The sequence below is a fragment of the Lathyrus oleraceus genome, chromosome 6 (assembly GCF_024323335.1).
Source record: "Lathyrus oleraceus cultivar Zhongwan6 chromosome 6, CAAS_Psat_ZW6_1.0, whole genome shotgun sequence".
NCBI classification, from domain to species: Eukaryota; Viridiplantae; Streptophyta; class Magnoliopsida; order Fabales; family Fabaceae; genus Lathyrus; species Lathyrus oleraceus.
The window spans coordinates 100179755-100203554 of record NC_066584.1 but is presented as its reverse complement, the minus strand read 5'-3'; the positions used below and the strand labels follow the sequence as shown (position 1 = coordinate 100203554).

General features: G+C 35.6%; 1 protein-coding gene across 2 annotated transcripts; it reads right to left on the bottom strand.

Annotated features, from left to right (window-relative positions):
- Positions 1-4089: 4089 nt before the first annotated feature.
- On the bottom strand, positions 4090-6274 carry LOC127097906 (glutathione S-transferase L3). 2 transcript variants are annotated; one of them, XM_051036393.1, is made up of 10 exons: positions 6107-6274; positions 5896-5970; positions 5748-5808; positions 5549-5635; positions 5344-5442; positions 4979-5081; positions 4823-4899; positions 4637-4744; positions 4459-4539; positions 4090-4349 (listed from the first exon to the last, which is right to left on the bottom strand). In XM_051036393.1, exons 1-10 carry the CDS (start codon positions 6115-6117, stop codon positions 4338-4340), a joined length of 714 nt encoding a protein of 237 aa, XP_050892350.1. In that variant the 5' UTR covers positions 6118-6274; the 3' UTR covers positions 4090-4337. The 2 variants fall into 2 exon arrangements, with proteins under 2 accessions (XP_050892350.1, XP_050892349.1); XM_051036392.1 differs by having other exon boundaries at positions 5748-5970.
- Positions 6275-23800: the final 17526 nt, after the last annotated feature.

Sequence of the window (23800 nt, the reverse complement as noted above, 5' to 3'; positions counted from 1 at the left end):
AGAGATGTTGTGTGATTCATTTTTCCACATCTCTCTTCATTATATTACAAACATATTTTGTCTTCGTCGCCACTATGAAAAAGTGATTTATTCGAGAGACAAGCCTCTGATGGAGATGATGTTTTGGAACATCTGTCGTTTTGATCAACTAAAGAGGGAGATGTTTCGTTGGTTAGATGGAAACATACCAGAAGGAAAAAAAATTAGAAGTACTGAGAGACTCGATGACGTACGTGGTTAGGTGCGAGTAAAAAATGATAAGGATGCTAGGGAAGTGATGTTTGGACCAGATGACATCTGTTTGATTGTTGTAATCAGTTAGAAATGTTGTTTTTAAATGTTGTGGTTAAGTATTTTTATCTGTTTTGATATTTGTTGTTTGTGTTGTTTATTTAGACTTGTTCGGTTTTAAGTGTGCTTAAGTTGGAGTGATGTTTGTTGTTAACCTTATTGTAACAAAAAGTTATTAATATATCAAAATCAAAGGTTACAAAAATTGAAAGGAGGTACTAAATTATGATGCAGAGGTTGCTCCTAGATTGAGATATTTTTTCTTATTGTGTCCAGGTTGACGACATATACTACATAATCTTATCATTTTATCAGCCGTATCCATTTCTGTTCTAATACGCGTGCTGTTTGGTCGTCCTTTTTTCTTTCTTCGCATCTCATCGTTGTGCCAAACTATTTCCCCTTCATATGGAGGTTAGTATTCCTCCATTGCTAGAACTGAGAAGCTTTCGTTATACATATTCATGACGGTAATGGTCTTGTAAACATCGGATAAATGGCTGTAAGCGTCCGGACGAGTATGTGCGCATGCCGCAATGACATGAGAGCAAGTAACTTATTTTGTTGTTTATTTTTTAGGATGTTTCTAGGTTTCGAACTCGTGTCCACGAATTTGTTCACAGGGACGCAATGAGTCAACCTTATGTCGAACTCGCCGATTTTGGACATGTAAGCAAAATAATGTCTTGATCGGTTGATACTAAATTTATTCTTACATTATGTGAAAGATGGCATCCCGAGACACACACATTCTGGTTTCCAACCAGTGAATGTACCTTGACGTTAGAAGATGTCTACATGTTATTGGGATTGTCTATCGAGGGTAAGGTGGTAAATGGTAAAACCAACTATGCGAATTCAATTTGCATGGACCTCTTGGATGTTGACTTAGTTGATAACTCGAGAGGTCAAGGTATACTCCTTTCATGCCTTAAGGCATATTACAATAGCTTACAGTTAGATGAAAATTCTACCAAAGACGCTCGAATAATAAAAATTAGGTGTTATATTATGCTTTTAATTGGTTTATTTTTTATTTCCCGAAGGTAGTGGTTCTAGTATGCATGTTATGTATTTACATTTACTAAGACATGTAGATAGAATAAGAAGTTACAGTTGGGGGTCCGCTTATTTGGCTTATCTTTATAGCTCTTTGTGTAAAAATGCACACAAAGACACATCTACATTTTCTGGATGTGTTGTTTTGCTCCAAGTATGAGGTTGGTCCAGACTACCGTCCCTAGCGCCCGTCAACCATAACCCGTTCACATTCCCGTACGGACAAAACTAAGTTCTTAATAATGAACTATATTTACTTACTTTACCGATTATTATCTCTAAATAATATATTTATTTTTATGGTGCAGATGGTCAGTACGTGGTGTGAGTTACAACAGATGTCCTAGACGCTGTATTGCTCGGTATCGTAATCTCTTGGATCACCTTCGACCAACATATGTATTGCCATTAACCTAATTAATTCGTAATAATTTGTTAATTTCTTCTAACAAATTTATAATCTAATATATGTTCACATTTCAGTTCATTTGGCGTCCATATCTAAACTTGGATCATGACCATGAAATCAACGAACAAGAGCAACCGTTTGGACTGCATGCACACCGATCATAAGATTCACCACTGTGTAGTTGCACCATAGTGGTCGTGTTAAATTGCAGTTCGGTATGCTTCAACACATCCTAGATTCTCCGACAAACCTCGGAGAATGACATATACGAAAAGTTAACGACTAATGGAACTTTAACCCTTGAAAAAGCTTTGTTAGATCTGAGTATCGAAAATGGAAGCACCGACAAGACCATGTCTTAACTGACATTGTGATGCCAACCGAAGAAAAACCAACTCGTAATTATATGGCTTGGTACAAATCAGTTGGATTTGAGTTCCTCGTCGAGGATATGTACCTATACGACCCACGCCAGGTAACTTACACACAAGAAGGTTCAACATCTAACCCCCAACAATATTTTCAGACCGACAACCCCATATCCGTCAAAATTTCTGATCCACAAACACACAAGCCTACGGCTCTAACATGCCAAACACCCTACCATAATACCAAGAGCATACCCCGTACCACCACCAAAAAGTAGATCATCATCAAGACACCCAACATCGTTATGCACTTAACACATCACCCTACCATAGCCGCCTTAGCCAAAACACTCAACGATCATTTAACACCAACCGTCCATCCTCCTACTATAGCCAAGAAGCCCAAACATCACAAAACCAAAACATGCAACAATCATATGGCTATCAAACACCACAACAATCATTTCAACCTTTCCTCGATGCATCATTGACACCAATGTCGCCCTTCAATCGTCCAGGTCGCCCTCCAATAACTCAAACACAGCCCAACTACTCTGGTATGGATCACGAATTCAGCTATGGCGGTAGCGCTTCATTGCATACACAAGACTACGCCGATTTGTCTGAATATCTTAGGCAATCTCCTGCGGGTGGTGGTGATGTTCCCGGGTCCTTAGATACTCAAACGCCTGGGGTGAATCATCATGAGTTAGTGTCACGCGTTCGGATAGCTAGGGGATGTGGGACTGGAGGTCGGTTAGGTCATCCCGGTCAACGACATTAGTCTTTTTGGTTAACGTATGTAAACGCATATTAATATTAATATCAATTGGTCCGATTTTAACTTTTATCTAAAACGTACATCGTTTTTCAAAAAAAATTACGAAACACACATAGGTGTCAAACCAATTGACGTCTCCTTTATAACTTAACACACAAACGCCAATTGGATTGACAACACTAGGTGCACTAGTCAATCCAATTGGCGTCACCTCTCTAAGTTAAAGAGCATACGCCAATTCATTTGCCGACACCTCTTCAAAGTGGGGTACTTTGAAAAATAATCTGAAAAGTTGATTATTTGTGGATTTTTTTTGAAAAATTGGGTTATATGGGTCAAAATTTCCGGGTTGAGATCCAATAAATAAAATATTATCATTTAATAAAAAAATCATCTATTTATTATGTCATTCAAATAGTTTTAAAATATCCTAGGCTATGTTTGGATTGATGGAACATAACGGAGCGGAGCGGAATGGAACATGACGGAGCGAAAAGGAGAGGAGCAGAACGGAATATAGATCTCACTCCATTGTTTGGTTACTTTATTAAAAATGTCTCATTCCATCACATACACCCCAAATTGGATGGAACAAAAAATAGAGATTTGGATGGAATGGATTCCATCATGTTCCATTCCATTCCATTCATTATTTGCAGAACCAAACAATAGAATCTCATTAGTAACCACTCCACTCCATTTCATTATATCTCATACCATCAATTCAAACATACCCTGATGGAATAGAATGAAATGGGATGGAATAAAATAAACTTAAATTCCGTTGTTTGGATTAATTAAAAATGGATGGAATGAAGCGGAATCGGATGGAATGCATTCCATCACTTTCCATCACTTTTTGTATCCTCCAATTTGGGCAGAATGATAAAATTGCTCTCTTCCGTCGTGAAATACCCAAACAATGGAATGGTATCTTTATTTCATTCCGCTCCGCTCCATTCTATTCCGCTTTGCTCTTTTTCAATCTGTTCATTTTACCGTATCCAAGCATAACCTTAGTAATTTGATGGAATACAAGTGAGTCATTAGATATTAATATAAAATTATTTTATCCTTAGCGTGTATCTCATCTTTTCTAATATATTTATGATAAAAAATAATTAATAGTTGTATATAATATAAACTATAAATATTTTAAAATAAATATAAAATTACAAAAATATTGAAGAGGGCATTTATTTTATTTGAAATGGCTGTTTGTGTTTACCATCTGATAAGTGATCACAAGCTGATACATATATAAACACCATTACATCAAACACCAAACAAGCAATCTGGAAATGAAACATAACTATGACATCAATACTATAGTTAAACAAACCAATATCAATCGACTAAAAGATGCATCCCATGATACAAACAATACTTTATTTAAATATCTCAAAGGAAGTCTGCTTCAATTCATCTATCACTTCTGAGGCTGCAAGTAAAAATGCACAAGTTTCAACCAAGTAGGAAAGAGAGAACTCAGAATCCAATTACAAATTTTCAAAATCAATAGTGAGAGAGATTCATAACGAATTCAATACCATAAAACGTTTCTTGACAAGATCCACAATTTCCTGAGGATCCTCTCTTGTCTGTGTATAAGCATCAATCTTGTTCAACTCCTACAACAGAAACATAGTATGAAAGCAAAGTAGTACAGTACAATTCTCATAGTGAAGTTAAGAAATTCTACACAAGTGGTTCTTTATTCTAGTCTACCTCAATCCATTTTGCAACTTTAGGTTTTCCTTCTGTGGCGTCGTGCTCGAACAAGTCAACAAGGACAACATGGAATCTTTCAACAAAAGGAATGTAGGCAATATCCACCTGATCAACAGACACATTCATAAATTATAGGAAGGAAAAGTTAAAATTTCCGAGATCATTGATTTGATTTAAACTCACCAAACTGAATTGACCAAGCAAGAATGGTCCATCATCAAATTTACCAAGAGCATTCTCCAAGAATTCAAAAGAAGGATCTGATTCATAATAACCAATTTAAAAGTCTAGTTTATATATGAAAAACACAATATTTTCCTCCATTTATAAACATCTTACGGGATCGCTGCACAGTATCCCCTCTTAATGCATTGTAAAAATCTCTTGTGAACTCATCAACCTGAGATAACAACTCTTCCCCGAACTCTTTCTTGGCAGGATCCTACAAAAATTTACACTAAAATTAGTTTCAATGTTTCTACTGCCGGAACGCGATCACAATCTCATCAGCCTTAATTGACCTCACAATAACAATGATCACAATAGAAATTGGATTTAACCATAAGTAATTTCATAACTATCGGTAAAATCGAGTCAAACTACTATAAATCAAAAACTTCACAAAAAGTCTCACAGTGCTAGTAACCTCAGATAACATAATCTGAACATATGCTCAAAAGAAATGAGAAACCATGATGACTCACATTGGGAAAGAGAGGTGTTCCTTCAAAGTTAGCATCAATATATTTGATCAAATCAAGACTTTCTCCCAATACCTTGCCATTATGCTCCAGAGATGGCACCTATTAATATCAAATCAAGTGTGACCGCTGTTACAATAGGACCTCTAAAAACTTGACACGACTCAGGCAATATAATAACGAAGTTATAATAACAGAAAAAACAAACCTTATTTTCAGGATAAACTTTTTCCTTATACCAGGCAGGTCTATTTTGAAGATCAAAAGGAACTAATTGGATCTTATCTTGTAGCCCCTATAGTTCAATTTCAACAAAACACAATAAACAAATCAAAAGAAACAGTAGAGCTCAAATAAACAAATATATAAAATTGAAATGGATTAGGGCATGGGAATATTGAAAGAACCTTATAGTTCCTAGCGATCCATACACGTTGTGCAAATGGACAAGTATAACTGGTGTACAATCTAAAAAAATAATAAATTAAATCGTGTGCATGCGAATAAAAGCAGGGAAAATAAGGTGAAATTAGGAGAAGGAGAAGGAGAAGGAACCTGGCGGTTCCATCAAAAAGTGGTGGTTGTTCGGAGGTTGAAGATAACGGAGGAGGACGAATTGGTTGCGCGCCTCTGATTGATTCATTGCCAGTAACAAAGATAGAAGAAGAAGAAGAAAAAAAAAAACATTAGAGATAAGGAAATGTATTATTCAGAGTTGAATAAAAAAGTAAGAGAAAATAATAAAGAAATGAAGAGTTTTTCATACATAGTGGCCATTGATTTGAAGATGTTGTTCACCGAGTTTGTAGGGTGATGGTTAGAAAAGTGATATGAATGGGAATGCAGTCTAGGTTCGTACAAAAGAGATAGAGCTTCGTATTTATAAGCGTTGTCATTATAACACCGTCCGTTGTGGTGTCAGCATGACGTCTTTTTTTGGGGGGATAAATTATGAATAGTTATGTAAGTGTAGGGTTGTTCAAAACCAAATCAACCCAATAGAAAACCGTAAAACAAACCAAACCAAACCGAAACCGCAAAAAACCGCATTTGGTTCGGATTCGTTTGGGTCATTTTTTAATAAAACCGCACGGTTTGGTTTGGTTTGCGGTTTGTATTTTGCAAACCGAACTAAACCAAACCAACCCGCATTATGTTACAACTCAAAGTTCACTTATCCCACCTCCAACCCAAACCTCAAACCTAGTATGCCTTAACCTTACAATTACAAACGATTTTCTCTTAATCATACTTAGGGTTTCAATTTCAACCTTCTTAAATCTCTCATAGTAGTATCACACATTCTTCTCATCTTCTTTTCCATGTAGGTCTCGCCTATTCTACTCTAATAAGTCATCTATTATGTTCTTTCTTTTTTATCTTTTATGTTACTATTTTCTCTTCCAATTACATTTTTATTTCACTTTTCTTCTCAATCTCGCATTTCTTATGTTATTTTTTTCATCTTCTCTAATCTCTCATCTCATATGTTTTCTTTATGTTTTATTATAATGTCTTTGATATTATTTTATGCTACTATTTATATTCGTCTTTTATTCCACTTTTGTCTAATCTGATTTTTTGTATATTGAATGAAACGTTTTTGTCTAAATATGATGAATTTTGATGTTATTTAGTAATGTATGAATGACTAAACACAAAGTTATGTTGTTATTTATATGAGTATATATGGCTCAATAAAAATATTATAAAAAACCGAACCAACCGACCCAATCCAAACCGCATTGATTTGGTTTGGTTTGGTTTGGTTTTATTTCTAAAAGTCAACCGAACCAAACCGAACCGCATGCTTTTTCCTCTTGCGGTTCGGGTGATTTTTATCATAAAAACCGCCCAAACCGCACCGCGAACACCCCTATGTAAGTGTTTCCTCTAGGAGGATAGAAAACGGACTTTTTTTTTTTTAAATAATCAAGTTTTTTAATTTAATTTCTAAAATATTCATTATTTCAAGTTATTTATAAATATAATTATGTTTCATGCACTCCTCTGAAGTATGCTCAGTTGGACTGACACATCCAATTTATATTTTAACATAAGCGTTAATGGTGTTGGCGCATGCATGCTAGTAAAGTCAATGCAATTGGCGCATACTTAATTATATCAAGTGTGTGCGCTATTGCATGTGTCGCATGCTTTATATTTTATTTTTTGAATTTTTTTTATATGTTATACTTATAAATAAATAAAATAAATAGATAAATGAAAATAATTATTAATATTGTGATATAAAGTTAAAATACACAACAATTGACAAGAAAATCAATGGTTCGTCCGATTGAAACGCCCATCTGTTCCACATCCTGGTGCGTTAGCTTGTCTTCGAGATCTCCCACGATTTTTCTGAGGTGTTTGTGGTCTTTGAGTGCTGACATGATGCAATGGTGACTAGTGTGAAAGTCCGGTGGAAGGTCCAACGGTATTTGATAAATTTGTCATCGTTTCTCCCCAATAACTGTGTATTATTTGGTGGTGGTTAGGGTTTGGTTCTTGGTTTTGAGTTTGGGTGTGTGGCATGAATTGGTTGTGAGGTTGGGTGTATATGGTAGGGTGGTTGGGTGTATATGGTAGGGTGATGGTGTGAGGCTGATCGTTGGGTTTGGGCGGATTGACATTGTTCTTGGGCGGGAGTTTGTTGTTGCGCGTATGATGACGAAGCTCGTTGGCATGGACCAATCAAATACCTTGGCTCAGACACAAACTATGGCGTTGTAACCGACCTAAACCATGCCATATAATGTTGAGTTGTTCTAGCACCATGTATGATTGGTTCGTTTAAGATGCGTTGTCGTCGATTCCTCCAATGACGACACATCTCTTTTGTGAAGTCTCTCCTATCGGAATAATCCCATTGGCCATCGACTCTTTGTTGATGTCAATCTCCCAAACACGTCGGAGGTTCTGGAATTTGTTGTTGCATACCGAACTGAAATTTCACACGGTCACTCTGGTGCATCTCCACAATAGTGAACCGGATGATTGATGTTTTTCCTGTCCAAACTGCATCATCATCATGGTTAATCTGATGGTCAAGACCCAGATACGGCCTCTAGATAAACTGTATAAGAATTTGACCTGATTAGAGGATATGTAATTGGATAATTTTTTTAAATCAAAAGTAGAGTTGTTTAGTAGTAATACATTGTCTAGTCCAATGTGGTCTAAAAGATTGTGATTGACTACTACAGTGTGTTTGCAATAGACAATTAAATTTTTCACATTTAAAATAAAGAATAGAAAAGAAATTGCAGTGTAGTCAGGTGGGACAAATCATCTACAAAAATCCGGTATTTTTTGCAGACAACCAACTTAAGTTTTATGAGTTTAAGATTCGAGATGATGATAATGTTCACCATATGTTTCTCAGTCATGAACAATCTAAGTTCAATGATATTGAGTTATATTTTTTAACACAACAAAATCAATTGTCTCAGCTCGTTGATTCGTCACAAGTGTTTTATGAAACTGATGACGACGAACAAGTTGAAGTCGATGTTATTGACGAGGAAGAAGAAGAAGACGAGTTATTGGTTGATGAAATGGTGAACGATGAAACTATCGACCACCAACAAGATCCATTACCAGCTAGCCATGTATATTGTCCACCTCAACACATGATAAGCTTGAATTTGGATGCAGACGAACCTTCGTCAAATATATTTTACAATCCTTATATGCAAATTCAAGGATCATTGAAAGAAGGAGACAATTTTTGCACAAAAGAAGACCGTGTCAGAGCCATTAAAAAGTATCACATGAAATTATCAGCTGATTATAGGGCTGATCGAACTAATGCTACGAGGTATAAGATTTATTATTAAAATGAGCTATGTCTGTTTCAGTTGTCAGTATCTTACCAGAAGTGGAGTGATTCTTGGAAGATAGGTTACATGGATCCAGTTCACACATGCTTAATCACGAACCCAATGTAGGACCATACCAAACTCAGCTCTTAGTTAATATGCGATGAAATTTTGTATGTCATTAGCGATAACCCGTCGTTAAAGGTGAGTACAATAATCTCGTATATTGTTACACAATACAACTATACCCCATCATACAGGAAGACATGGATAACTAGGACTAAGGAAGTTGGAAAAGTGTTTGGCAATTGGCATATTCCACCCGACTCTTCTAGGCGTATCAACCATGCATCAAAGGTTTTTCTTTCTGTAAACCTATTATACAAATTGATAGTACATGCTTGTACGAGAAATATAAAGGAACGTTACTAATGGTAGTGGCACAAGATGACAACAACAACATTTTTCCAATCGCTTTTGCACTATTTGAAGGGGAGACTACTGGGGGATGGAGTTTTTTCCTAAAAAATCTCTGATTGCATGTTGCTCCTTAGTCTAACTTATGTTTGATCTTAGACAGATATCCATCAATTGTGAGTGCCTATAAAAACATTGACAATGGCTGGCAGGATTCTCCTTCAACGCATGTCTACTGCATTAGACATAACGTTCAAAATTTCATGTGGGAGATCAAAGACAAAACATTGTGGAAGAAGGTTGTCAACACAGGGTATGCATTAACAGAACCTTCTTTCAAACACTACAACGAAGACATCAGATTGTAAAATGCAGATGTAGTAAGGTGGATCGATAATATTCCATTTGAGAAGTGGACTAGGGCATACGACAACAGTCAACGATGGGTCCACATGAAAATAAATCTTGTGGAATCAATGAACTATGTCTTCAAAGGCATTTGAAACCTACTGATAACCGCTTTAGTGCAAGCAACATATTTTAGGCTAGGGGCGGTGTTTGAGATCAGACATTCCAAATGGAGCTCAGTGTTACAATCTGGGAAGTTGTTCAGTGTTGCTTCAATGAAATTCATTAAAGAGGAAGTTGGAAAAGCTAACACACATGTGGTCACGGTGTTTGACTGTACTAAAGGTTGGTACAGTGTTGTTGAGCCAATGGATCACAATGAAGGCATGTCGAGGGGACACTATCGGGTGGAACTAGATAGAGGTTGGTGCGACTGCGGAACTTCCAAGCCTTTTGTATGCCCTGCTCCCATGTCATAGCGACATGTTCAAAGGTTCAACAAGATCCTTCCAACTTACTATCCGCCGTTTACAAATTCATAAACCTTTGTAATGTTTACAAAATTAGCTTTTCGATGGTAGCAAATGAGGATTTCTGACCTGCATATCAAATGGACATTCTCTGGTACAATGAAATAATGCAAATAAAAAAAGGGTCGCCCAAACAACACCCGTATTTGAACCAAAATGGATACGGTGAACAAAATGGTTAGATTATGTAGTTTATGTCGCCAGCCTGGTCATAATCGTACAAACTGTCCCAGTGTTGGACCAAGCACAACAACATAATTTTAATTATAACTCTTTTGCTTTATATTAAAACAACATCAATTTCATATGATAAGTAGAACAAATATAATAATTAAACAACAACACAAGCAACTACAATAAATAAAATAACATCATAAACAAATACAATACATAAACAACATAACTATGTGATTACAACCATCAAAACAATTTTATGAGAAGTATACATCATCATGTGAACGTCTCTGTCAGTTTTAACATTGACCCAGAAATGAACTTCTCCATTTTGGTTAAACTTCGTATCAAGCCATTGAATTCTTCTGATCCTTTCACCATCTGCAATTTCTCCATCTAACCAACGGATCAAGGTCATGTTAAGATGTTTGAACGTATCTACATTCCAAAGTTGGATCTTCATCGGAGGTTGCACTGCTGAAAAAATTAAATAGACATTTCTCTTGTGAATATAAGGAAACAAGTATGAATATGAAGACATTTTAAAGAAAAATGGAAGGAGAGTGGAATAGGATAGTAAGAATACGTGTGAAAAATTATGGGACGGTGATGTTGTGTATTTATAGATGGAGTGGTGGAACAATACCTACATGCATTGGCGCACACATAGAGTGGACTATGCATGCGCCATTGCATGTGGCGCATACACATGCATGTGCCACTCCTAGTGGCACCATAGCCATGTATGCGCCAGTGCATGTGGCGCCAATGAATAACATTTTCATTGGATGCGCCAATGCACCTAACGCCTATGTTAGATGTTTTTGGAAAAGTGATTATTTTGGTAAGTATTTTCAAATAATGGTTATTTTAGAATTTTAATTGAAAAACTAGGTTATTTTAAAAAAAATCCAGGAAACTCTAGAGACATTTTCAACTTTTTCATTTTTACACTTTAAAATATTACTAACAGTTCCTTTACAAAAAATATATTTTTTAAATTTAATTTTTTTTTGTTAATTTACTTTTTAAATTTATTGGATAGATAACGAATACAATTTATATTTAGTATAGATACATTGATTATTCAATAAATTTAAACAATATTTTTTTTTACTATAATAAAAATTATAGGAAGTGTATTTTTAAATTTTTGTGGATAGCCTTAACCCCTTCAACCAAATAGACATTGTGCTTAGAAAAATGTGGGTTGTCATGAGTAATGTGGCTCAAGTCCACATAGTATCAAACAACCTCAACTAGTTCGTTTTTGCACATGAGATGCACAAGAGGAACTTAAATAAAGCCCATTGAGGTTGAACACTTGTATTGAACATGGACATAATCACCACTTGTGCATACAACTTGGAGATGAGTCATCCATCATACTTCCTAATGGAGCGACGAGGTCGTATGAGTCAAGGAAGGGGAAATGGTCCCAAGACTCAACATGCTCCTATAGGTTACAGATGACTATATATACATATCTCAGGTGTCAGGTTAATCCATCACATTCCTTACAAGTCACACATATACTATTTTTTCTTTGGCTTATTTCAATCAAGGTCTATATTATTGTACTCACAACATGAAATTTTGTTATCACGAGGACATATGTTGGATTGGGTGTCTTGGACAACGTGTACAACTAGTTTGTGATAGATAACACATTATGGGGATAGATGTCAGACACGATGTATGTGACATTGTTTACCAGAAAGTAAAAATCAGTTACACAACCAAGTTATGACAGATTAACTTATACAAGACGATGAAGCAGAAAAACAATAAAGAACACAATAATTGTTAACTCAATTCATTGTAAACCACACCTACATCTAGGAGACACTTTACTCAAGAAAGGAAATTCACTCTTCTATAGAATTAATACAAAGTATCTTATATGAACAAGACCCTTGCCCAATGCCCATCTTCTTAATTCTCCTTATGAATTTGAGACTTTGTCAATGTGTCGGATATGATGCGTGCATGGCACATCTTTACCAATATCTTGATCTCCCAGATTGGTTTCTTGGTCCTCCTCACCAAAACAATTTTGAATGAGATGATGATTTCTCATAGGTTCATACATGAGTGGGACATCAATCAAATTTTCACCAGCAGCTAGATCAGACTTATCAACATGTGGAATGTTGTGCAAAGCAATATCTACAACGTACATCTTATGACTAAGGTTCAACTGACTTAGAGGAACATCAATATCAACTTCACCAAAAATAATATCATGTTTTTGATTGATCAAAACTTAATAGATATGAGAAGGAACTCCAATATGAAGAATTATGTCATAGTCACTATTCGTCTTTAGCTTCTTCTTTTGAACCATTGTTGGTTATTCAATATTGGGAGGACCTCCATCCTGACCATCAACATTCGCTTTATTGACAACTCCTTATTTGAGTTTCATAAAGTCCATTAGTGGTAATTCAGAAGCATAAGTAAGATGTTGGAATATCATGTATGACATCATGGTTTTCTTCTCAAATTGGCAAACTTCATAAATATTTTCTTCTTCAATTTTTAGACCAATACACATATGACAACTTTCTATGCAACAACCCCCAAGCTTTATGTACCATGGCTTAGTTTCAGTTTCTAGCATGTCTTCTATTGTGTTTGAACCGTGATCGTCAATATTCTGCATTATAGTGTCAACAACCATCTTCATCTTAACAAACTTCTTTCTCTTATGGCTATCGCAAAAAGTAACATGGTTTATTTCTCCCATCAATTGTCTATTGCATCTACTTTCAAAATAAAAATCTTCATAAGAGAATACCTTGTGAGAGGAATAAGCAATATGCATAAGAATATTAGGCTTGTCATGCCAAACTTGTTGGTGATGCCTTTACGACTTCTCATTCCACTGAGGAAACATATGTTGATGGTGTTGTTGTCTACCATACAACTTATAATAGTACAAGGGAATAGAGTAGAAAAAATTATTTCATTGGTAATCATGTGTAACAGGATGTTGAGACATGTTACCTAACATTATGCAATCTAATTTTTGGTAAACATCTCTGGTAAGATGATGAGAGATGTTACCTGACATTCTGCAATTTGCTTTCCGAAGAGGAGTAATACATTTTAAATTTGACGGCTCACCAATATGTATAACCTATTTCATATCTTTGAAGATCACAACATTGTTTTCTTGATCAAATTCACCTTCTTCATCATTAGTGACATTGGAGATTCTTCTTTGTTTCCTTGGAAATGTTGAGCATTCATCTTGAATATGTCCAAAATAATTGCATTTAAGACACTTGATCCATTTACACTTGTAAGAATAGATGAGATTTTGTAGTTCACCATCTTTTTATTTATGTTGAATGTTCTTGACATTGGTAGGCACATTATTCTCAAACAACTTGTCAATTTTTCTCATGACTTTACTAAAGATCTTAGCATGCCTGAGATTTTCTTCAGATTTACATTCTACTTCGTCTTCACAATCTTCATAACTCTCATTTGGCTTTATTATTTGGAGGATAAATAATCTTTGATCTATGAATTGTTCCTCCTTCATTCAAATTATCCATCTTGAATAGAATAAGAACCCTGGAACACACCCAAATAGAACAGGGTGCATGCTCTCATGCTAATTGAAATTCTATTCGCAATAGGACAAATGTTGGAACATATGTCTGGGATAATGTGCACAATTGGTTTATGACAAATAACAAATTTCAGGGACATATGTCAGACACAATATCTGGGACATTGTATACGAGAAAGTAAAAAACAGTTACACAACCAAGTTATTACATATTAACTTATACAAGATGATGAAACAGAAAACAAACAAAGAGTACAATAGTGTAAATCACCCCTACATTTGAGGGGCACTCTACCCAAGAAAGGAAATCCACTCTTCTATAGAATTAGTACAAAGTGTCTTAGATAAACAAGCTCATTGCTCAATGCCCCTTTTCTTACTTCTACCCTAGTGTCTTTCTATTTAGGACTCCCCCTAAATATTAGAACCCCTTATCACTTTTTCTCAAACACTAATCTTAGGTGATTGACATTAATAAACACAATGATGAATGTTGAATACAACTCAATTAAACAAACCAGCTACTATGTCCTTTGAATGAAGCAATAACGTGGTCTACAATTAACACAAATACTTTGTTCTCAAGCTTATAAAATTAGTATCTTGGAACAAAGTTTTAAGATATATGAACTCATGCGCTATAGTGGTGCACACCAATAATTAAACAAACACTCAATAATAGAAACCCTAACATAAAGAGTCTTCAAAATATGCACTCCTCAAACATGAGGTTTGAGTCTCCTTAAATAGAAATGCAATTCCGGGCTTTTCTCCCTTGGATATTTGATTTGATTTCATCTAGGATAATAGTAGGTATTGATGGATTTGATTTTCTCCACAAAAGTCTCCAACTAAAAGATATGACTTTTTTTTAATTCAAATTCAAATTTAAATCTTCATTTAAATTTATTAATCCAAGTCGTGAAACAAATCACGTCACACATTTCTAAAACATAGTAACAAATATTGTTGCACAATACTATAGAAATTACGCGCCACAACAGTAGCAACTTTGTCCTACATACAAGGGCCACATGTTGGGACATCTGTTCCCACATGTGTCTTTCTTCACAAAAGCAGTTGGGGCCAAATGTGGCACACCATCTAGAACATCATGGTAAATGTGTGTTCATACCATGTTGTTTTGCATAATGTAATCAATCCAAAAAGGAGCAACACAAAAAGTACATTTGACGCCCATTACAGAGCTCCGATAAAACATTCATGGGCAACACCTTTTCAAAGGTTTTGTTGACACATGTTTCACAATGGTGGTTGCACATGTTTCATCAAATTATGGCGATCAAAAAGCCCTAGTGGAATATAGATCTCTATGATTGAACTACACCGCTATAACCAAAACCTATAAGAAACTATATCCAAATCTTCCAACAATAATGATAACTTGAAGATGTGTTCCAAGAGGGTATATATGTTAGTGACCTTCAACCTCTCTATGCCAGAATATGGGAAGCACCTACCCTAAATAATTTTAAGTCTCCTCATCTGGTGACATTTGATGGAAAGAGCGACCCTCTGGAGCATGTTGTCGCCTTCAACACACAAATGTCGATCATAGGTGCATTTGCTTCACTAAAACATAAGATCCTATTCAAAATATTAAAGTAAACGGCCTTAAGTTGGTATATGAATCTTCTTAGATTCTAATTAACCAGCTACCAGGATATATCATGAAAATTAATCCATCAGTTTTTAGGCCAGCAAACACGAAAAGGTGTCCACTTCAAGCCTTTTCAATGTACGTCAAGGATACTTAGAGTATATGCGAGAGTCCTTGCCAATTTATGAAGGAGAATTGCCATCCAAGGTGCAGCGGAATTTAAAAATTTCTCCATTTAGTGATCCTTACGAATGGGCATGATCAGTGATAGAATCGTTACCTCTTGTGGCGATTCAAACCTTTGGTGCAGATCTCTGATAATGATCAAAACCTTTGATATAGATCCACGGGGCGATCACGAACGTTGAACGATGACAACGTCTCTACTCAGTCCACACGAACGGATTCCTTCAATCGCAGTGCTAGCTGTTATGAATGAAGGTTTTGAGTGAGAGAGAGATACGAAATTCCAACTCTTCAGTTGTGTTGTATTCCCATACAAAGCTTCTGCACAAGAGCTCTATTTATAGAACCACTTGTGTGGGCTTCAAGCCAAAAAGCCCACTTAAGTGCATTTTGGCCTATATCTCATAATATGCCAAAATCACTTAAGTACTTGGTACCTTACCATATTTCGTATTCTACTTAAGTACACCGTACCTTACGATGTTCCTTAATAATTCTATCTCTCATCAATCCGTCCTTTGTGTGTGACCCTATAGGTTTTCGCGGCATTGGCAATTATATTAAATCACGCATTTAACATAATAAACAGTGAGTAGTATCTAGCAACACATCACTGCTACCCAAGTCACGAAAATGTCATGTGATCTGACAAAACCTCCTGTGATAATAATTATGTGTATAATTACCCCTTTGCCCTTATGTCTATATTGAACACAAGGTATAGACCGTGTCACCCTTGTCCAGTTCAATATTGGGCCCATAGACATTTATCCTGTTATGCAGGATTGGCAAATTCCATCTAGGACACTCATGTCCCTCAGCATGCTTCGTGGAGTACCCATTAACTGTCTTTATGGTTATCCAGTTACGGACAACGTTGGATCAGCAATAAAGCACTCGACTCTACATCTAGGATCCATAGTGGTTTCAGGTCGAAGAGTGGTATACACTATTATCACCATGAGAATAACTTATGACACTTTGCATAACTTTCTATATAGTATTCTCATAGCGGGTCAATCCGGTATAAATATTACTCCTAATATTCATACCTATGTTTAAGACTTGATAACTCTTTATCCATGATCCATGAGATGTGATCATCAGTCTACAAGCATAATAGTCTTAATGCTTTAATGTTATCCCACTTCACATTAAATCTCGACTACGGATACTTTAAGAACAGTGCCCTTATGTTTAATGTGTTCTCATGATTAAGTCACACTTAATACATTAAACGGACTATCTATTCCAGGGACTTTATTAATCAACCATAATAAAGAAAATGCCTTTAAATAATTCGATACAAGTACCAAAAGTATTGGCCTCTAGGGCTTACACCAACAATTTATTCACCCTTAAAGCCTAATTCATTTTCTACTTCTGATGTCACTTTCTTGCACAAAGGCATCGCTAGAATCCAACCTACGAGGATTACCCCATGATTATTAATGTGTGAATATTTAATCAAGATGTTAAGAGATTCCTCATATACCACAATTGTTCTTTCAATGTACTTTACTAGGAAACATTTAAATGATTGCATCTAGATCTTAAGCATTTTCAAAATTTTAAAAGTTCCCTAATAGGTTTCTCAAGCAAACATGTAAAAGTATGAGGTTACATCTCCATCATAAGTCATAACCACTTTTGGAATGGGCGAGAATTATAAGACTATCAAAATGAGATATCACGTGCTAAATTCTCCTTCCCCGTACAACATAACCATCATACGCCCTAAATTCAATGTCTTGGAGGCGGTCTTATTCATGTTCTACCTAACCATGCAATATTCCTTAGACTACAGGCAGGTAGGAGTCATGAAGGGAGACCAAGAGGTAGCAAGAAAATTCTATCAAGATGTCCTTGGAATAAAGAGGGCGTAAATGACTGACAACCCCTCGAGGATTACCTCATGGTATTTAGTGTGCATATGTTCATCTAAGACGTAAAATGTGTCCTCATAGACCTCGAAAGTTCCGCAGACGTCCTATACTAGGACACTTTTGAACAACTGTAGTTAGATCTCGAGCATTTGCATCCTTATAAAGGTTCCTTAGTAGGTTTCTCAATAAAACATGTACAAGTTCGAGATTAAACCTCTATCAAAACCACTTTTGAAGTGGGTGATAATGTTAAAACTATCAAATTCAAATATCATGCGGTAAGTTCTTATTTATCGCATAAAGTAATAATGAAACGCACAACTTTCCATGTCATGAAGGCGGTCCTATCCATGCTTCACGTAGCAATGAAATATCCCTTTAAAAAAATGGGGTATGAGTTATGAAGGGAGACCAAAAGGTAGCATAAAAAATCTATCAAGATAGCCTTGTAATAAAGAGGGTAATGATGACTAACAACCCGCCACCTAGGCCAAATTCCCACAACATTAATTTTGTGGATCTAGACCCAAGGGAAGAATACTTGGAAGATAGTCTAGTCCCCTTTGAAGATATTAAAGAGGTTCAAATAGGACCTTAAAGTTTCCAGACCACGAAAATGGGCACATCCTTAATGAAGGACAAAAACGAAGAGTTAATTCGCTTGTTTTAGAAAAAAATTGAAGGTATAAATATTATTTAACTAACGACTCCCAACACAAGAGAGGGTGAATTATGATATTCAAATTTTAAAATTATTTTTACAAAAAATATTAATTTAAAAAAAAACTTATATTAGAAGTCAAAATTAACAAAGAATAAGCAACGGAAAAGATAAATGATAGGAATATAAAGAAAAAGGGTAAGAAATATCAAACCATAGATTATTCTAGTTCGAACTTAGACCATTTGACATACTCCAGATCTCAAGAGTTTCCTCTTGATATTTCTACCAAAACCAACTTGAGATTTTATATAAGATTAACGCAACAACCTTGAATAAGTTGAGCTTTTTCACAGGATCAACCCAACAACCTAACCCAAACAACTTGAGATTTTACACAAGTTCATCTCAATAACCTTAACCTAAACTTTTTACAGGTTTAACTTACAATCTTCAAATGTATTACAATATCTCAAGAGAAATACGCTCTTGAATAAACAAATTGAGCATAACAGAAAGACACCACACCTTTCAAATGAAGTTGTTCACTCTCTCAACACTAAGGCAATGATTAGTGAATATAACTTGTAAAAGAATGAGAACAAGAGAGAAAGAAGAGGTGATAATTCAAAAAATTGGTGTATTGAGAAATGAGGAAAGACCTTTGTAGCGGTGTATTCGTCGCTATATGATTTATTGATTAAACCATAAGCAAAGTATACAATGAATCGAGTCGCCACCGCACTTTTATTTATCCTAAGGACTGGTTAAAAAGCGAACAAAAACCTAAGAAGTTTTACACGTAGAAAACTAATGAAAAAGATCAGAGAATCTGGGTAAGGGGTAAATTACGCAATGGGAAGGTGTTAGGCACCCATCACGTCCTAGGTACTCCTAGGGAGCCGTTTTCACACTTGTTGTATAAAAAATGTTTATTTGTTTTGACATATTGTGCAAACATGAATGGGATGATGAGAAAAGAATGTACAAGTTAGTTATTTTTGTGTTCGAACGGATGAACCCGTTGCCTACGTACCTTCCATCAAAGGTAAGGATCAAAACGCCGTAGTTCGGCTAAAAGATTTCCAAAAATTAGTGAGTTCAATTTTAAAACACAAGCACTAAGGCTTTTCATTACCAATGGGAGAAAACTCAACCCGAATCAACAATCCACCATGCGAGGACGGCTTCAACATACTAGTGAGGGGTTAACCCTATAATAAGTATGGAAGACTTACAATCAACTCACTAAGGATAAGGTAAGATTTGCATCAACCACTATGGTAACTAAAACCTAAGGCTAATGCATGAAAACATATTAACAATGGACAAAGCCAAAACAATTGAATGGGTGAAGTTAATTGATTATGATTATTCATAAAATATGGTCAAAGTATGATTAAGATTAATTCAAAGAAGTGTTATGAAAAGTGAAGTTTGAAAAATCAAGGACTTAAGGTCCAGGTTTCTAATTTAAAAAGACATGAGGACGTTTGCACAACAAGTCAAAGTTTTTGAAAGCAAAGTGTGAAAAGGTTTAGGACAAAGAAGGTATGGATGATGGAGTGTAAAACTTCTTAAAAAGGTTCACCTCTTGAGATCATATAGAAGATGATTCAAGTGTGTCCTTAGGAATGAGGCAACAAAGCGAGTAAGCAAATAAAAGCAAGGTGATACCGGATGCCATCAATGGTCTCATACCAATCTCACAAACAAAAGCGGATATCGGATACCAATAAATGGATTTACACCAATCTCCTAAGACCAAACAATGATACCGGAAGCCAATAAATGGTCTTACTCCAATCTCACAAAGAAAACAAAACAAAAGAGTGGATATCAGATGCCAACAATTGGTCTTACTCTAATCTCCTAAAAGAAAACAAAATATGGATGTCAGATGCCAATCTATCTGGGCTTATACCAACCTCCAAAGGATGATCATAGGAGTACAAATGCCAACAACATGGTCTTACAATTGCATCCTCACATACAACAAACAAGAAGCACAAGGCTAAGAGGATATGAGTGACCAAATGAAATGGTCTTACACTCTATCCCTTCCAAATCATAGGAACAATGGCCAAAGAACATGGTCTTACAATTGTCCTCAATGGGCAAACACAAATGTGTCACAAAGATATGCAATGACGATCATGCAATAATGAACAATCAATGATGATAAATGCACACAAGTATGCAAGCAAACATATACATATGAAGTAAGCAATCAAACAAACATTTAGCACCCTCTATAACCAAACAATTAGGCTCAATCAAAGGGTTAGACTTAAAAGTCAACTGGAATAAGGTCAATGGTGCTCTTAACCTTGACATTGAGAGCCAAGGTGAAGCAGATGAAAGGATATGAGGGGTGTGCCTCATCACTCTTATCCCTGGTCAGGGAGAGCATTGAATATCAGAAGGTGTGGGAGTTCAGAAAGATGGAACTCTCTCCACAAGTTAATGACTCGATAGATCTTGGGCTTTTACTCACTATGCATCAACACAAGTAGTGTGAGCAAGGTGAGTGACTCACAGAATAGTAGGAGATAGGCTACATATCTCTTTTGTCTACCAATTGCCTTATTAAAAGGACTTCACCTGCTTGGGGACAAAAAATAAACAAGCACACACATTGCCTCTTAAGGAGGACTTCAGACAGGTGCCTGGCTAAATAACAAGCCAGGTCTTCCAGACTACATGGAGACAAGAGAGTCTACCTCAATGCTTAAGCAAAGCAAAGCAATAGCAAGTTCTCAAAGGAACTAAAGCGACTATGGTACCTGAAATCAATCAAATATAATCAGTATCCCAATCACAAAGTCAAAACAGACAAGTTATGGACCAACAGACAACACAATCAATCACATGTGCCAAGCACAAAATCAAAGCAAATGAGTTAGCATCCTACAAAACAAACCAAGTTAGTTCATCACAATCAATTAAACTAAACTCAATCAACTTGAATTAAACTCCTTAAAGCAATTGCTTCTTTAACCTGAAAAAACAACTCAAATGTGAGAAGTAAGACCACTAGGACAAGCCTAGGGTCAAAAGGAGGTGAAAAATTCAAAACAGCAAGTGAAAATTGATCAAAATCAATATTTATCAAACAATAATAGAATCCAATTGGTCTCACATCAAAACTATGCACCAAATCCATTTCATACACAAAACATGTCAAACTATGCACTTTGGAATCACATTGGAGCTAACAGAATGATCACACTCAAACCAATATCAAAATAGCTCAATAAATTCCAGGAAAATTCAAGCTTAAACAGAACACATTCAATGAGCCACATATCAAATTTCATGCTATTTGGACCAAAGGAAGTATGGGAATTAAATCATGAAGTCATGGTATGCAAAAATGAGCTCAAACTAGGCCACAAATGATGTATCAACTTTAGGCAAGTTTAAAACAGAAATGACATAAGATAAATGAGTCACTCCAAAGCCAAAATGAAGTTAAACATGCTAAGGATCAATCCACAAAATTTCAGCTTCATATGATAAGGCATGAGAATTTCACAAGCTATGTAAATTGATCACTCAAGAAGATCCCAAAAATGACTAAACAGAAAAATAAAATCCCAATCAAATAGGAAATGCTTTAAAAAATCCTACAAAAAATCATGCTAAAACCTAACATCTAGATGGAATCACATGCAAGAATCCAGAGCAAATGGCCTTCAATAAGCATGGAAACAAAATTCAAGAAGTTAAACAAAAATTAGCATGCCACATTTATAACACTCAACTTGATCACATCATATCTCTTAAACCAGAAACTCAAAAATAGCAAACTATATACCAAAATCACCAGGAGAGAGTCTAGATCATGCATATAAAATTTCAAGCATTTTGGAGCAAGCATCATTATTTCACAATCAAAATGGTGAAACATATACACAAAGCATACATGATCAAAACCATTAGACAAAATTAAAAATCAACCAGGTACAACTTTTGCTATCATGCCTACAAAAAACTAGAGAGAAATTGGAGATGAATGCAAAAATCCTCACTCAATTTGGATCAAGGATGAATCATTTGTGAATTTTTGAAGTTAATTGATGAAATGAAATAAATATTTAGAACTAAAATGAATTAAAATGAAGGCCGTGACATTTTCGTAATTACGGAGAGGCGTGGACAAAACGCTCCGTTTCATTAACGGAGGTGTCATCACGCGAATGGCCAACGGAGGCGGGAAACATAATTCAAAAACTGAAGCCAGGCAAGGGAGATCTATGCGCGTTCTGGGGAAGAAAATCAAAGTGTTCATCGTGTTCTTGGTTATTCATCATGCTCATGAACGAATCTTCATGGAAATGCACAAACTATATATGGATGGATTCGTCTTTCAACAAGGATCACTAATATCATCATGATTTTATCCAGAACTCAACATAGAAAAAGATTCGATCAAGAAAAGTTTTGACATCCAAACTTTAAATCCAGATTTCTCCATCATTATTCAATGAATTAGCACGATTCGAATTTTAGAATACTCTATGTTGCACGCTCTACCTAAACCACATGTCAATTTCAAGAATTTAAGGATTTGGATTCTTACCTCTATGAAGCAACAACTGCGAAATCGAGCTCCTCAAGGCTCCAATGGCGAAAACAGATGGACTAGGATGATGCAGGAGATGAATAGAAGTGATAGCTCAGCTCAGAAATGCTCGATGATGGAGAATTCTCAAATTGCCATGGATGCTCAAGGTTGCAACAGTTAAGATTCTTCACAATTCTTCCAATGCTAGCTTCAAACAGATCTTCAAATCCACCTGTTAATGCTAATCAACACAAGAGAAAGCAGAAAAAGTGATGAATTCTTGATGAACAAGTGCAAAAAAGTGTGAGAAAATTGTGAGAAAATTGAGAGGATTTTGAGAATTTGTGATTTTGATCTGAGATTGTGAATGTGGATCTGGATTTTCTGTTACAATTAGGTATATATATACCTCCTGTTAATCAGCTACTAAACATGATTAAGCCAAATTGGAAGTGATTAGCAAGAAACTCATGTTATGTCAATTGGCAAAATTGCCCTTTTTCACCAATGACCAATGGAACAGTGAAATATCTGTTGAAGCAAGTCATAAATCATGTTTAGAAGCTATTCAAATTAATTTGGCATGAAAATTCCATGTATTTTTGAAAATCACTATTTTTCCCACCAAAATTTAATTGGTTCACTTGAAAAATGACCTTT